This window comes from Sturnira hondurensis, unplaced genomic scaffold (genome assembly GCF_014824575.4).
Source record: "Sturnira hondurensis isolate 20B ecotype Veracruz unplaced genomic scaffold, ASM1482457v3 Scaffold0022136, whole genome shotgun sequence".
Classification (NCBI taxonomy): domain Eukaryota; kingdom Metazoa; phylum Chordata; class Mammalia; order Chiroptera; family Phyllostomidae; genus Sturnira; species Sturnira hondurensis.
In genome coordinates this window covers 5,358,724-5,376,012 of record NW_028094767.1, presented here as the reverse complement: position 1 = coordinate 5,376,012, position 17,289 = coordinate 5,358,724, and the positions used below count along the sequence as shown (strand labels likewise).

Here is a 17,289-nt window from a genome sequence, read left to right as displayed (position 1 = left end):
TTCAATTTTCTCTCAGTTTTGGCTGTTATTTTGTTTCTAAATTGTTGTCCTTATTTTGGTTATTTGAGGAGGCACAGTGTGTCTACCTACACCTCCATCTTGGTCGGAAGTTCTATTATTTCTCTGTTAATATAGAAATAAGAAATTAGTTACAGGCAGGTTGTCTGGATGATTTTATTTTATTTATTTTTTGGTCTGGATGATTTCAGAGGTTCATAGGCTCTGGCAGTGTTGCCTACTCAAAATTGGCATTACTGAATACACTAACAATTATGACTTTCCTACTTGTAGCACTTGGAAGGAATTCTTGGGGGTCTGCCTTATATCCTTATAAAGATAACTAAAAATTTAAAAGAAAGTATAGAGAATGTGATGGGCTGTTCCACATCCTGATAGTAAACATGGTGTAACAGCAAAGGCTTTTCAGTTAAGCAGAACTGGACTTGAACCCCAGACTCTGGGATTTTTGTCTATGAGCTTTAATGTTTCTTACCTACAGAATAGGGACACGATACCTCTCTGCAGTGCTACCCTTAGGCCCAGGCAAGAGGGTTCCTGCTTCCTTGGGCCCTCTCTTTTAGAAGGTCCTGATACATCCTTCTCTGGATGTGCACTTCCTCTCAAAGTTAGGAGTCCAGAGAGGTAAGGGGACCTGCCTACCCAAAGAACAAGCTTCTAGAACAGGCTCTGGCTACCCAAGATCCTGACTGAATGACCTTTAGTCCTCTTGTAAGATCTGGAAGAATTCTTCCTTGGGACCATCTTCCCAGAGGCAGACCAAACCACTAGGTGTGAACACCCCTAGGCCCAATGGGGTGGTCAGGGAGTAGCTGTTTGCAGGTGTTGTGGATGGAGCTTAGAACCATATGTATGGTTGAGGCTTCTCATGGTGCATATGGATCCAGGAATGACAATGGTCCAGGCTGAAGGCCAATGTATCCCTTAGAGTCTGCTCTGTTCAATTCTAAACTTGACTTGGGCTTTCAGATCTTTGTCAAGATATATTTGCCAAGATAAAAGGAAATAAAAACCTTTATATTGCCCTGGCTGGCATAGCTCAGTGGATTGAGCGCGGGCCTATGAACCACACGATCACGGTTCGATTCCCAGTCAGGGCACATGCCTGGGTGGCAGGCCATTTCCCAGCAGGGGACTCACAAGAGGCAACCATACATTGATGTTTCTCTTCTTCTCTTCTTCCCTTCTCCTCTAACGATAAATAAATAAAGTATTTTTTAAAAAAACCTTTATATTTCTTACGAGTTTTTTGAAAGATTTTATTTTTTCATTTTTAGAGTGAGGGGAAGGAAGGGAGAGAAACATCAATGCGTGGTTGTCTCTCAAGCACCCTCCACCTGGGACCTGGGCCCAGGCATGTGCCCTGACTGGGAATCAAACCATCAACCCTTTAGTTCACAAGTCAGCACTCAATCCACTGAGCCACAACAGCCAGGGCTACTTCTTATAAGTTTTATTAGTTTCATTTTTAACTTTTGAATATTTAGATGTATAGCATGTGGATCTCTTGCCCTATACTCTACTAATGGGAGGGCCAGACATCCCTGCCTCTCATTTATTATGAGTATTAAAATAAAACACCATATATAAAAGAAATTCTTCTGCAGAAAATGACGGCACGTATGGCCAACATTCTTCATATCTTCCTTAAAATGTATCATGAGACGTTTTTGTACAGGTTTGGAAAAAATGTGATTTGAGGGCCTTAAGAGAGCTTATCCTCCGCATATATTATCCTAAGGTTCTACATTACTCACTCCATTGGGATAACATTAAAGGTCTGTGTTAAAATTTAAACCTTACCTGGGAAGAAAATACATTAAACTATGATAACATTGCTTTAGATTCATTTATAACATTATCTTGATAATCACTTTATTGGGACCCGAGGGACAGGACAGAAAATAGGCAAGCTTTGGTAAGAAAGGAGACTGGACAAAGCTCAGAACTGAGGAATCCAAAGAGGGCACCAGAGGTAGGTCCATGGCAGCAGGAAGTAGCCTGAGAACATCAGGCGTCTGGGGAGAGGGACAGGGATCTGGAGGAGAGGTCCAGAAAGACCACAAGGAAAGCTTCATCCTTGGCAATTTTGTTGGGGTCACCCCTGTCAACGGCCTGCAGTCAAGATTAAAGATCTGGGCCTGCGAATCACACGATCGCAGTTTGATTCCCAGTCAGGGCACATGCCTGGGTTGCAGGCCAGTTCCCAGCAGGGGACACACAAGAGGCAACCATACATTGATATTTCTCTCCCTCTCTCCTTCCCTCCCCCTCTAAAGATAAATAAAATCTTAAAAAAAAAAAAGATTAAAGATCTGGGAAAGCTGTTTTGGTTTTATTTTTAATGTATACAGGATTTATTTTGAAAATTTGATAGAAGGTTTTTTCAAATATTCCTAGCTGAGTGGAGTATGTCTCTATTTAATCAAGACTGAAACCAAAAACATTCAATAGTAAACATTTTAGAAATGTACAAAAAGATAATTATTATAGTAACCTTTGAAATATTATATTTTGAAATGTCGTAAGAATTATAAAATACAGCCCTGGCTGGCATAGCTCAGTGGATTGAGTGTGGGCCTGCGAACCACACGATCGCGGTTCAGTTCCCAGTCAGGGCACATGCCTGGGTTGCAGGCCAGTTCCCAGCAGGGGACTCATGAGAGGCAACCATACACTGATACTTCTCTCCTTCCCTTCCCCTCTAAAGATAAATAAAATAATAAAAAAAGAAGTAAAATAGAGAAACACATACTTCTTAAAAAAAGAATTATAAAATACAGAATTAATTATTGTCACTGCAGATTTAAAGAAAAGTTTAATTCACTGTATTTCAAGATTTGAAAATTGGCAGTTTTTTACTTTTTAAAATTCAGCTATTATTTATTAAAATTTTCTTTTTATTGAGCACAGGCCTGCGAACCACACAATCGCGGTTCGATTCCCAGTCAGGGCACATGCCTGGGTTGCGGCCAGTTCCCAGGAGGGGACTGACTCATGAGAGTCAGTCATACATTGATACTTCTCTCCTTCTCTCCTTCCCTTCCCCTCTAAAGATAAATAAATAAATTTTTTTTTTAAAAATAAAAATTCTTCAGTTAAAAAAATTTTCTCTTTAATTATAGTTTACATTCAATATTATTTTATATTAGTTTCAGTTCTATGGCATAGTGGCAGACAATCATAGACTTTACAAAGTATACCCATGATATTTCAAGTGTCTACCTGGAGCTGTACATAGACAGTTATTATAATATTCTTTACTATCTTCTTTATGATGCATTTTACATCCCCTGGACTATTTTGTAACTACCAATTTGTAGTTCTTAATCCCTTCTCCTTTTCCTGTAAATTTGTATGGAGTCCCTGCTTTTCCAGGTACTATGCCAAGTGATCAGAATACAGTAATAGAACACAGGTCCCACAAGATACAGTGGGACCCAGTGTGTTTCCAGATGAGGAAATAGCATGTACAAAAGTCCTGAGGTTGGAAAGAGCTAGCGAATTTGAGAAACAGGACATTAGCGAAGAGAAATGTGCTAAATGAGACTGGAAGAGGTGGTTAGGGGCCAGATTATCCATGGCTTCTAGGCCATAGAAAGGCTTTTAGATTGCATTTGGAGAATAATGGGAAACCATCCAAGGGTTTGAAGTAGGAAATGACATGATCCAACTTTACATGCATGCAAGGAATGAATTAATGTTTGTCACATCGATGTTTTTCTCTGTCTAAAATCAATAAACATTTTTTAAGTAAAGAAAAGCTCTCTAGGGCTATATATAGAGTGAATTTGGTCAGGAGCAGATGAAGGATGGGGGAAATTAGTTAAGGAAACTGACGCAGACAATCTGACCTAGGATAGTGGCAGAGGACTGGAGAGTAATGAATGGATTTGGAAAGTTTTCGGGGTAACATTGATATGACCTGTTAATAGTTTGGATGTGGGAGATGGTGATATAGAAGACAGAAGAATCAATGAATGCTTAGGTTCTGGTTTGAGTATTTTGTTGGGTGCCAGTTATTGAGACTGGGGAGGGCATGAGAGGAACAAGCTGTGACTGAGAAGCAAGCATTTAATTCGTACAGTTATGGATGCCTGTATGACATCTAAGAGAGATTATTGAGTAGGCAAGTGGACACACAGTTTAAAGTTCAGAGAAGGGGACTGGGCTAGAGATGTAAATTTTAGAGTCACCAGCTGACAGATACTATTTAAAGCCCAGAAAATGGTGAGATCACCTAGGGAGACATTATAAAGAGATAGAAGAGTAGGGCCCAAGACTCCAGTGGTAAGAAATGAGGAAGAGAAGAAAAAATATCCAAGAAGGGAATCTAGAAGGAAATCCCAGGGAGTATGAGGCTGGAGAGGCCAATGAAAATGAGGGTTTCAGGAGGAGGGAGTGGCCAGCTATTGGAAGTACTACCCGCACTTGAATTAGATGGGGAGAGAAAAGAATTCTTCTTTCAAGAGCTTGGTGATCTTGGCCTGAGATACTTCAGTGGATTTGTGGAATAGCAATTCTTTAGTAACTAGAACATTTAGTCAACTAACCATAAAATCTTATTCTAGCACTTTGTGGCTATAGCATTAAAAATGACTGAGTGAATTTTCTGGATATATAACGAAGGAATCATGTAACAAGCTCAATTCAAATTCTTTGTTTTGCTGCAGATCTGTGGACACTTGCTCACATGGTTTCAAGGCACAATGAGTCACTCTCACACTGGCTGTTGGAAACACTGGCTCTGGGCGGCGATGCTCCTGCTTCCTGCTTCCACTTCCGTGACAGTCAGGGACAAGCCAGGTATCCAGGCTACGCTTTTTCTAGTCGCCAAATGTTATTTATAGTCTTTAAATTATTTTTTAAAAATATGAAAATAAATCTTGTTAAAGTTGAAGAGGCCATGGATTAATTTTATTAGGACAAAATAACTAATAATTCATAGTTTCCCCCATTGACTTTCCTGTTGAACACTGAGAATTTCTAAAATTGCCTTGTTTTTGTGTGTATGTTTTATTAGTCTAAATGGCCTTTCCTTTCCCTTATTGGTATTTATAGATATAAATGTATCTGTGTTCATGTCCGTGTGTGTGTATATATTTCTCCTTTTCCCCTTTAAGTTGTAAGTTATTCAAATTATAAGTACAGAAACCCTTCACCCGTTAGGATTAACTGGAGAAATAGCTAGCCTTAATTAGGAAAGAGTGAAAAACAGAATAGGTGTAAAAAAGTGTCATTGAATTATACATCAGTTTTGTGATGCCTCGGATGTGGTGAACAAAATATTTGAATTAAGTAGATAATATTTATTTGCAATTGTTAGATTACCAACCTCATAAATATTTCCAAAGGGCTTATAAGCAATTTGAAATATTTACTTCCACCTCTGCCTTTTATATGTGATTATGTGGATAATTTGGAACTTTTCTTGAACATTGAGGATGTGTAAGTTATTGATCTGATCTATATGTACCTCATAATTAAAAGTTGAGCTATGTACATTAAAGAAGCTTTTTGATAATCAAAAAGAACTTCAACTCTCCCATGCAAACAATCCCATGTGATGTATTCTGATGATGGTCACATGTGGTGAAGTATTCTGAGTCTGAGGCTCTTTGTGTTTGTTCTTTTAAATATATTGCTCAATAATTTTTGCTAAACAGGTATAAATACACTCTAGTAGAAGACTTGTGAGTTTGAAGCAAATATAAAATAAAAATCATTTCTTATAAAGTTGTAACAAATTTTAGTCTCTGGGAATGTTATGTAAGTCTATGATTTTTTTTTTTGTAATTTGGCAGGAGGTACATTTTCTAAAATAATTTACATGAAAGTTTGTGTATTCTACCACTGTACAAATGACAACCTGTGACCGTCATATTTGGGGGGGGGAAACTTCAGTCAGTAAGAAAAATCACTAGTGACTCGTGGGAAGAAGTACATTGAGCAGGAGAGTTTATTCTGATAATGGTGCTACTCTTCTGCATTTCTTTATGTGTCTTCCTTTTAAAAGATTTAATAGGTAATGCAGATGGCAACTTAATCAGAGGGCATAGGACTTTTTTGGTTAGAAAGGAAAATGAATATTTAATTAAGAAGGGCACAGTTTTTAGGCATGTGCTGGTGCATAATAAATGTTTTTGATGATAGCAATGACTTGAAGTATCTCCATAAATGGTTTTCCAATTTTAGAGCAAGCAAGTATCACTGAGGGCACTGGTTTGCAAGCCCCACTCTCAGAGATGTCCATTGTGCAGGAAGCCTGGAGTGGGGTTCAGTCATTATACCTTTAACAAGCTCCCCAGGAAAATCTAGTGCAGCGTGTCTGAGGAAATGCTTGGAATCATCCACCTTTAGCATATTTGACCTTTTTCTCTCATTTGGTTTTTCTGCATCTTATGCTACCAGGTCCCTTTGATTTTGTTATTTTTGCCATTAGTAACTTTTTGTTTATTGTGGTAAGAGCACTGAACATGTGGTCTGCCCTCTAAACAAATTTCTGAGTGTGTAATGCAGGACTATTGACTCTAGGCACAGTGCAGTTCAGCAGATCTGTGGAACTGAATCATCTCACATAACTGAAACTTCCCCAGCTTGGGATGCCCCTGAACGTTTTGCTTTTGCAGCTTTGGTATCTCAATTCTTCAGTCAGGTTATATTGTATGTAGAACTACCAAAATGTGTATATGCCGGTCCATGAACTTACCCAGTTAATCCTTGTGAGTAATTTTCATAAGGGTATGAATTCAAAATTAATCTGAACCCTAACAAGATTCACATAAAGTACTAAAAGAAATTAAAAACAAAATGAAGAGTTGTTTTTTATTATGCCATTTGATAGAAGGTGCTTCTGAAGTAAGGCATACTCAACATGCCATGGAAATTGCTGAACTTCAGGTATCATTTGCACTAGTTAAAATGTCAGCACAGCACTGTAGTGAGATGACCCGCTGGGCACGGAATGACAAGGCCACTCTTCCGTGTCTTGTGTAGCTGATTCACAGCGCAGGTTCCTGTTTTAGTTTCCTCGTGTGCAGACCTGTGCGTGTGGTCACTAACCATTTACCGGAGGGAAGTGATTACATCTAAAAATAAAATATAACCAGTCTGAGGGAGAGGCTAGGGTTTCAGCTCTGGAGTCTGTGAAGTTGTCAACAGTCTACTGTTAAACCTAAATATATGAAGGATAAATTGAGTCACCTAATTGCTTTGCTTTATGGTATATTTAACAATTACCATACTTGGAATATTGTCCCAGTTGAGACAGAATCTAAGGGTAATATGGAGAGATTCAATAACAACTTGAATTTTAATGTCATGAGGCTATTAAGAATTTATTTAATATTTTTCATCAATTGTTACTATTATGTGGGGGTTATAAGATAAGGCATATTTGCATATTTTCATGCTGCAGATGAAGTTCTGTTTGAATGTGGAAGTTGTAACTTAGCTGTCAGAAGAGGGTGGGGAAGAGAATTGTATTAAAAGTTACACAGCATGTAGACCGTCTCAAAACTTACTCAGTTGCTTAAAAACTTTCTTCTATGATAGAAACGTATGTATCAAATGATTGGAAGTTCCTCTTTTTCTTTTAAGACAAAGTATAGGTTTATTATCATCATAATAAAAACAGAAAACCATAATAAGGAAAAGCAGCAAAAAACCCCATGATTAATAAAAAGAGATATGAAATCCTGGCCAGTGTGGCTCAGTTGGTTTGAGCACTGTCCTGTAACCAAAGGGTTGCGGGGTTGGTCCGGGTCGGGGTGCGTATGATCCCAGGTCTGGGAGTGTACCAGGGACAACTGACCAATGTTTCTCTCTCACCCTTCCTCTCTCTAAAATGCAATGGAAAATGTCCTCGAATGAGCATAAATAAATAAATAAATAAATTTAAAAGACATATGGTAGAATCCATTTAAATCATAATTTCTCTACTACTTTTGGTAAAACTTCAAGTTAAGCATGTAGATTGAATTGATTATAAACTTAGGCCCCAAACTATACACATAAACCCTTTTAAACTAATTTTATGTTGACTGCAAAAAACCCCACATTATTCTGAAATTTGGCTTTTACTAGTGGACACACATTGCATTCTGACATTCAGAGGAGAAAGTATGCTGTCATATAGGGAATATTGTTTTATGCTTTTAAGAATTCCTCGTGTTCAGTATGGTACCAGGAAAGCATGGTGCTACTGACCAATGTTCTCTGTGACTTCTAAGTGGCGGAAAGCTTCACAATTGTTTAATAAAGGTATTGTTGCTACTCCATTGGAGGAATAGCTTTGGATACAAAATAAGTAGTAAAGATTCATTCTGTGATCTTTTGTGATCTTTATTGTTAAAATATTTTTGTCCTCCTCCCCCTCTTTTTTCTTGATTGGTCACTTNATATAGGGAATATTGTTTTATGCTTTTAAGAATTCCTCGTGTTCAGTATGGTACCAGGAAAGCATGGTGCTACTGACCAATGTTCTCTGTGACTTCTAAGTGGCGGAAAGCTTCACAATTGTTTAATAAAGGTATTGTTGCTACTCCATTGGAGGAATAGCTTTGGATACAAAATAAGTAGTGAAGATTCATTCTGTGATCTTTTGTGATCTGTTAAAATATTTTTGTCCTCCTTCCCCTCTTTTTTCTTGATTGGTCACTTTTCCATATTATTTTTGTTATATTCTGGACCAATGTCCCTATTTTTGTTAACCAGTGATTTTCTCCCAACCTAGAATACTCTGCAGTCCTTTATCAGACTTGCTGTCAAAGTATGAAGTGAACAGGGGGCCTGAGGGCAACCAGCAAAAATAAGATTAAAAGGCCTGCTTCCCCCTCTGTCCAACAGGAATTCGGTTTTAGCCTTTTTAATTTTAAATGCAAACCCCCAAAGAGCTCTTATTTTGATTCAATTGTGAAAGAAAAACAAACCACATCTATACCTGTGGTAAACTGCTACTCTTCCTCTTCCCATCCTAAGGCAAACAAATGCTGTGTCATGAGTTTTGCCACTAAAGGTAAACAATTTTCCTTAATACACTTAATATTTTCTTAATACTGTTAGGAAAAAAAGACTGATAAATAGAGGAACATCTATAAAATAAGCAGATTTTAGTTTAACTGGAGTAATAGTTCCATAGTATATTATTTATATTCCTGAGGATATGAAGAAATGGGAAGAACAAAACAGGAAAAATGGACGAGAAATGTTGCAATTTCTTTAGAGATAGCACTTCCCTCTTTTCCTCTTAGGTCCCTGGGAGTGACCTAAGAAACAACAGTGTGTGGTTATCTCTCACGTGCCCCATACTGGGGACTTAGCCTGCAACCCAGGCATTTTTCAATGTGATTTATATGTTAATCACTCCCAAATTTTCTGCACAGCCCGGACCTCTCTTCTGATTCCATACGCATACCTCAAACTGCCCGTTCAATAACTTCATTTGAATTTTTTAATGACACCTCAAACTTAGCATTTCTAACTCTTCCTCTGTCTCACCACAGATTAATTTACTCCTAGCCAAATTAATGTTCTTCTAGTGGGATTCTGTTCCGTAAACTAAACTTTCACCTAACTAAGCAAGCCAGTTCTCCCTCCTCCCTACAGTCAACCCATTATATTATCACGTCCTATTGATTCCTGTGTCTCAATTCCTTCCCATTTCAATCTTCACTGTCACCTTCTTGATCCATAACCCCATTGTTTCTGGCCTCACAGAGTCTGAGCATGCAGGTAGGGTTGCAATATAAAATACAGGACACCCAGTTAAATCTGAATACCAGGTAATTATTTTTATTTCAGCACAAGTATGTTCCAAGTATTGTGTAGGATATACTTACACTAAAAGTATTTTTGTTATTTATTTGATCTTTACATTTAATTAGGTGTCCTGTGTTTGTATTTGCTATATCTAGCAAATCCTACAGGAGGCGAAGGGAGCAGGTTGTTTTACCATAGAGAGTGGTCAGGGAAAGCTGCCCTTGTGTGGGGACATTGAAGCAGAGGCATGAAGACAGTGGGAGAGTGAGGCAATGAACGCCTGGGAAGCCACACGTTCCAGGGCCCTGAGGCAGCAGTGTGTTCGGCTTGTGGGAGAAATAACAATACAGGACAGGAGACTAGAATCAGGTAAGTGAGGAGGAGGGACTGAGGGGTCTGTCCTTTGCGTTTCTGATTTGTAAGCCTGTAAGGTTAAACGCTACATACACCTTAGACTCTGGAAAATTTGTAGAAGCAAGAAATACTGCCCTGTGATACCTCTTGAGAGATGGTCATGCTTGCCTTCCAGGGCTATTACCAGATGTGTGAATGGGTAGGCTTCTGAATTAATATCTTTCAGTAATGAATCTTCCCTGAAGACCCTTCAGGAAGTCTTTTCCCAGTTAACTGAATGCTGCTACTCTATATTATTCATAATACACAAATACTTAAGTACAAATGTGTAGAAATATGTACAACTTAGCAAAATTAAAAGATAAATTATATCTCCTTTAGACAAATTATATATTTTATTGCCCTGCAGTTAGTAAAGTGGTATATGAATAGCTTAAGTAATACTACGAACCCTTAACAAACTACAAAGAATGTAATAGAACATGTTTACATCTATTTTTAATGATGCCTCTAATTTAATTTTCCTCTTTATAATGATCCCCCCCGAATCCCTGGCTTTTCCTAAGGCCAGAGGCCTCTGTGTCCATAGGGAGTGACTGGTCAGTTTTCAGTGACAGCAACACTGACAGATCTTTTATGTATTAAATCAATTGGAAAGAAATGAAACCCTAAAGAATGGATTTGAACTGGTCTGGGCTTTTTAGCTTTCTGAGAGGCCAAAAAGGGGAATTCAACATGCCTTTAGCAAATACTCTGTTAAACTGAAAACCTATCTGAGTGGGTATAAAAAATGCCAGAACCATGATAAGAAAAATATGCTGCAAAGATGTGTGATCCAATCTCAGTTTATAATGCTTAGCAATACAATAGGAGGCCAGCCACCATGAGAACATGGTACAAGGATTTAGAGATTACGGAGAAAGTGATTTTTTTTTTAAAGCACATGTTTCAAACTGAGATTGGGGGAAAAAAGCATTTCTTCTAAAGAGTGAGGAGAGTTTATAGGTACTCTATCATTCTGTTTAGAATTTGGCTTTGATGTGCACTGTTTCACACAGAGAAAAAAGGTTGGACTATAGGAAACTTTAGTTTTTCTTTTTTTATTAATAATTTTTTTATTGCTGTTCAAGTATGGTTGTCTCCACTTTCCCTCCATCACTCCCCCGACCCCAGCCATCCCCACTTCCCACCCTTGATCCTACCCCCCTTGGTTTTGTCCATGTGTCCTTTATACGTGTCTCTGAACTTGGCCTCCGAGTGGGTGGCTGTATGATGTGGGGGAAAGTCACACAATGTCTCTTTAATGATTTGTTCTTAGGTCCTCAGGATTCCGATTTTTGGAGGGAGAAAAGGGTAAAAATCTTTTTAAAATGTATATATATTTGTGGATAATCTGAATACAATCTAGATAATCTACTCAAATCTGATGTAGCCGCCTTCCTTTGTGTTTTCTCTGCCCCCTTTCATATCTCTCTGTCCTACAAACTTCCCAGGGCCTTCAAGCACAGTGAGGAAGAAAGTGGTTCTGACAACCACCACCACTGTTTTAGCATGAATTCATTAAAAACATTTACATTTTCCTTCAAAAGATCTGTTGAATAAGGGTCCCTAAGTCATACACCTTTTTGTGTGGTAAAATTTTAGAAATTACTTTTGAAACAGTCCAGAGAGCCTTTGAAACGGCACCCGGCATTGATTCTCCTGTCTACCTGACAGGGTGTTTGGACCACGGTCTCATCGGTGGTTCTTCAAGGCACGTGCACATGTACTGAAAAAGGGCGCTTTATTTCATATTAAAGTGCGTGTGTCAATATTAACACTTTCAACTTGTGATAGCCACTTCCACTACCTTGCCATTTTATCAAATGGATCCCTAAACCTCATGCATTCAGATTATTGTGACTTTAACCTGACCACCAAATATTTAACATTAAGTTTTCATTTATTTTGTGTAACATTTTACAATAAACCACATTCTAAAGATATAACGCTGTGTTTGATTTTCATAAACTAATGGTTTCTGTGAAGAAATACGCTCATAAGTATTGATGGAAATGTTGAATTCAATTCATTTCAGAATCACAGGTTTATTACTTTGACATCATATATTCATTAAGTCTCTGGAAGAATTTAAATAAGACATGCACTGTTGCCAACTTGGCAGTAGTCCAGTTTACCTTCCCTTCATTATCAAAAGGTCATAGTAAGAAGTCTATTTTCACTGTCTTGAGATTTGTTTTGCCAATCATCTATTGGGGCTTCCCTTGTGAAGAATTTAAAGTTAATCTTATTTTATAGTCACATATTCATTATGAAAATTTGGTCTGAATTTTGGTTTTTGTTTTGTTTTATAAGAAGCTCCTTTAGTTTAAAGTATTTTTCTCACAGACATGCTGTTTTCCTTGTTTCGTTGAGGTATTACATACACTAAGATAAACAAGTCTCATGTAGAATGCAACAAATTTTTATACATGTTTTTATACTTCTGTGTAACTGCTACTCAGGTAAAAATATAGAACATTTGCAGAACCCCAAGTTTGACCCCAACTTGATGTCCCAGTAAGGTACCAGTACACTGACATTGACTAGTTGTATAATCTCTTGAACTTCATAAAAAGAGAATTTTGTGCCCTGGCTGGTGTAGCTAAGTGGATTGAGCACAGGCCTGTGAAGCAAAGGGTCACTGGTTCGATTCCCAGTCAGGGCACATGCCTGGGTTGCAGGCCAGGTCCCCAGTGGGGGCCATGTGAGAGGCAACCACACATTGATGTTTCTCTCCCACTTTTTCTCCTTCCCTTCCTTTCTCTCTAAAAATAAATAAATGAAATATTTAAAAAAGAGAGAGAATTTTGTGATAAGTGGTCTTTGTTTGGAATGGCATTTTTTCTACTTAATTTATGTCTTTGAGATTCATTCAGGTTGTTACATGTATCAGTAGTTCATTTTTTTTTTTTTTGCTATGCAGTTTTTCATTGTATATATTCAAAGTTATTTATTTTTTTCTCTTGTCAGTGAACATTTGGGTTGCTCCCAGTTTTAGGCTATTATGAATAATGCTGCAATGAATATTCTCTTTTAAAAGGGCCATTTACACTTATTTTTTTACTCACTGCTCTTGGGTCACTGTGTTTCTAGGTCATAGGATTCGGGTATATTTGGCTTTAATAAATGCTGCCCAACAGTTTTTTAAAGTGGTTGCACTATTTTCACTCCCACAAAGTGATGCAGGAGAGTTCTCTTTGCTCTGCCCCCTCTCAACACTTAGTGCTGTCAGGTATTTAAGTTTTAGCCATTTAGTTGTGTCTCATTGTGGGTTCACTTTGCATTTCCCTGACTACTAATGATGTTGAGCTCCCTTTAATATGCTGGTTGACAATTTGGATATTCTGTTTTGTGAATGCTTAAGTGTTTTCTTTTTTGTTGTTGCACATTTTCAAAATAGGGTTTCAGTCTTTTTCTTATTGATCGGTGAGGATTCTTTGTATATTCTAGATAAACTTTTTGGGGTGTCTGTTGCAAGAGTGTGATTCCCAGTTGTGGCTTGCCATTTTGCTCTTTTAATATTGTCTTTTGATTAATAAAGATTTTAATTTTAATTAAATTCAATTTATCAATCTTTTACAATTAGTGCTTTCCATGTCTTGTTTATAAGAAGTCTCTGCTACCCCAAGTTCATGAAGATTTTATATTTTCCTTAGTCCTTTATTGTTTTACCTTTCAAATTTAGGTCTAAGATAATCTGTAATTAATTTCTGTGCATGGTGTGAGGTAAAGGTCAATGTTCAGTGTTTTAGTGTTTTTCTTATTTTTTTTAAAGATTTTATTTATTTTTAGAGAGGGGGAAGGGAAGGAGAAAGAGGGGGAAAGAAACATCAGCGTGTGGTTATCTCTCATGTGCCCCATACTGGAGACTTAGCCTGCAACCCAGGCATGTTCTCTGACTGGGAATTGAACCGGTGACCCTTTGGTTCAAAGTCTGGCAGTCAATCCACTGAACCACACCAGCCAGAGCTATTCAGTGTTTTTCCATATGGAGATCCAATTGAGCCAGAACCATTCATTGAAAAGACAATCCTTTCCCCATTGTATACTACTGGACTTTTTATGGCAAATAAAGGTTGCATGGGTCTGTTTTTAGACTCTTTGTTTAATTGATCGGTTTACCTATCTGGGCACCAACAAACACAATGTTATAAAAATTTCTGATATGTGACTGTGTAAGGTTTCTAGCTTGTTTTTCTTGGATTTTGCCTTAGCTATTTTACTTTTTTAGTAGTTTTGTAGAAATATGAGAATCAGCTTGCCAGTTCACACACATGTACATACACCCACACCCTGTTGGGATTTTATTTGGTATTGCATTGAATATGGAAATAGATTGACAACTGACATCTTAGCAATACTGAATCTTCCGATCTAAATACTTGGTTAATCTCTTCAGTTGTTTAGGAATTTAATGTCTCTCAGCAACATCCTCTACTTTTTGATGCAAAGATACTTGGGTTTTGTAAAAAAGCAACTATAAATCTGATTTAAAAATTAATAATGTTTACAAATTGTCCAATTATACTATTATATAGGACCTGCAGTTATGTTTAGATCTCTGAAGTAGGAATTTCCTAAGCAGCTAATAAGTAATCTCCATATTATTAGTAATCTCCACAAAACTATTAGTAATCTCCACAAAATCATTCTGTGCTATAATTTCATTTATGTGTATTGAAGCTTCTGAGTAAGTGGTAGCACTATTTAGAATCTAATTTATTTTTCTGATCAAATACGTTAAGATGATGCCCGGTCAGTGGCCCAGAACTCTGTGGTGCATTTGTTAAAGAAAGGACTCGGGAGCTTCGCAGTTGAACTTGAGAGTCAGGAGTTTCCACGTTCCACACAGCAGGAGATCAAGTTTATTTTAAGTGGTTTTATCTCCCTTCTGTATTAAAAACTTTGAAGTCATTAAACCCAAACATGAATTTTAGCTGAGAAGAATTAAGGTTAGGATTGTAAAATAGGATGGCAAAATACTTATTAAATTTAGTTTAAGAAGATCTCTCTAATTGTATGGTTACCTTGACATATTCTTAAAATTGGGTGCAATTTTGTCTGAATTATGAATTGACTATCACCTTCCCAGAGTTTAACCTGATTCAGATTTAAATATAACTAGATAATAAAAAATAAGTGTGGGCCTGTACATTACTATATGAGTGTGTTGTGGTAGTATTGAATATGTAAATTTGCTTTCGATGGAGACAAACTGTATCTTTATTTCTTTGAATGTAATTAAATGCATTTAATGTCTCAGCAACATTTTAGATTTAGATTTAGCAAAATTAAAGATTTCAATTTTAATGAAGTCCAATTTATCAATCTTTAATTAGTGCTTCCTATGTCCCTTTTAAGAAATCTTTGCATTAGTTCTTAATTATAATACTTTCTTAGTGATTTTCTCATTTTTTCACTATAGGCCACTTTTATATATGAGGACTTTACTTTTTAATTTTATTTTCTTTTTTTAAAGATTTTATTTATTTATCTTTAGAGGGGAAGGGAAGGAGTGAGGGAGGGAAATATCAATGTATGGTTGCCTCTCGTGAGTCCCCTGCTGGGAACTGGCCTGCAACCCAGGCATGTGCCCTGACTGGGAATCAAACCACAATACTCTGGTTCGCAGGCCTGCGCTCAATCCACTGAGCTACACCAGCCAGGGCTTTAATTTTATTTTCATAACATCTATCTATGTTGCTGTCTTACTTTAGGAATACCTTGTTGATATTAGGTGGTGGCTTCAACATCACTTATTTGACAGGAGGCTGGGAAGTCCAAGGTCAGGGTGCTAGGGTGACAAAGTTCTGGTAAGGGCACTCTTTCTGGTTTCTCCAGATGGGAGAGGGAAAAAGTTCCTGTCTGTCCATCTCCTTATAAATAAGGACACCAGTCCTATTATGGGGGCCTTAGCCCTGTGACCTCATCCAAAACTAATTACCTACCTCCTAAGGCCCCACCTCCAAATACCATCATATTGTGCATTAAAACCTCAACATATGAATTTGGGGGGGAATTTAATCAGTTCATATTAGTCACCTGCTATTTTAAAGTTTCACATCACCTGATATCAAGATCTATATTAAAGTTATGTTGAAATATAATAGTAGTTCACTTGCTTTAATATTGAAATATGCTTTGAATATGAGAATTTAATGATGCCAAAGCTAATTCTCTAACATCAAGTATATAGCAACAATTGGGATATGATAATAATAATAATAAATAGCAATAATAGAGAACACTAACAAGCATTTACTGCATACCAGGTACTGTTCCGAGCACTTCACATGCATAAATAACTATATGTAATCTTCACAGACACACTGTTAGGTAGGTAATTTTCTTATCCTCATTTTATAGAAATTTAATAAAATGATTTAAGTTATTTCTATTTTTAAGTTTCTAATTATATTGTTTGCTTCAAATTTATTTGAAAAAATGATAGGAAATGTAGTGAAGTCCTCAATACTTTTTTTTTTTTAAATAGAAAAACAATGTGCTATCCTGAGGACAGGGGGCCATCAGTTTAGACAAGACAGTAGAGATGCACTGGAAGTTTCAGGTAAGCATCGTAATCCTTTACAAAGGGGCATTATATGTAAACTTATCACCAAACATGTAATACGTCACGGGGAGTTCCTTGAGATGATGACATCAATATAAAAGATTAAAAGCAAAGAATATGGATGATGTAGAAAATAGGCTGAAAACAGAGTTGTATATTGTTTGAAGACCAACAAGTCTACCTCTTGTAGAAAAAAGGTTATTTAAAATTGTAGAAGTTTTATACATTGTAGAAATTTTATTAAAAAAAATTTATGAGAAAGATCTCACTACATTTTCCCACATCAATATATATTTTTCTAAAGCATGATTTTTTTAAAGCTGCTTAGATTTCAGTTGAATGGCAGTGATATTTTTCACTTAATGAAATTTTTGTCTTTAGCCATCAGAGCTGCTACAATGAACTACTCTGGTTATTTACTTAGGATAATTCCCTGGGTCAAAGCAAATTAATATTTAAGTCTTTTGAAACATATGTTGTCCTTCTGCATCCTAAGAGGAGACAAATGGAATCTAGAAATTTTGCTGATCCAAACAGTAGAACTT

At 36.9% G+C, this 17,289-nt stretch overlaps 1 protein-coding gene across 1 annotated transcript in view; it reads left to right on the top strand.

Annotated features, from left to right (window-relative positions):
• Positions 1-17,289, top strand: part of COL19A1 (collagen type XIX alpha 1 chain) — a 341,924-nt gene that overhangs the window by 12,106 nt on the left and 312,529 nt on the right. The window contains exons 2-3 of the mRNA XM_037034331.1: positions 4,692-4,824; positions 16,667-16,741. Coding sequence (XP_036890226.1) covers positions 4,728-4,824; positions 16,667-16,741 — 172 coding nt within the window. The 5' untranslated portion in view covers positions 4,692-4,727. The remainder of the gene's footprint in view (positions 1-4,691; positions 4,825-16,666; positions 16,742-17,289) is intronic.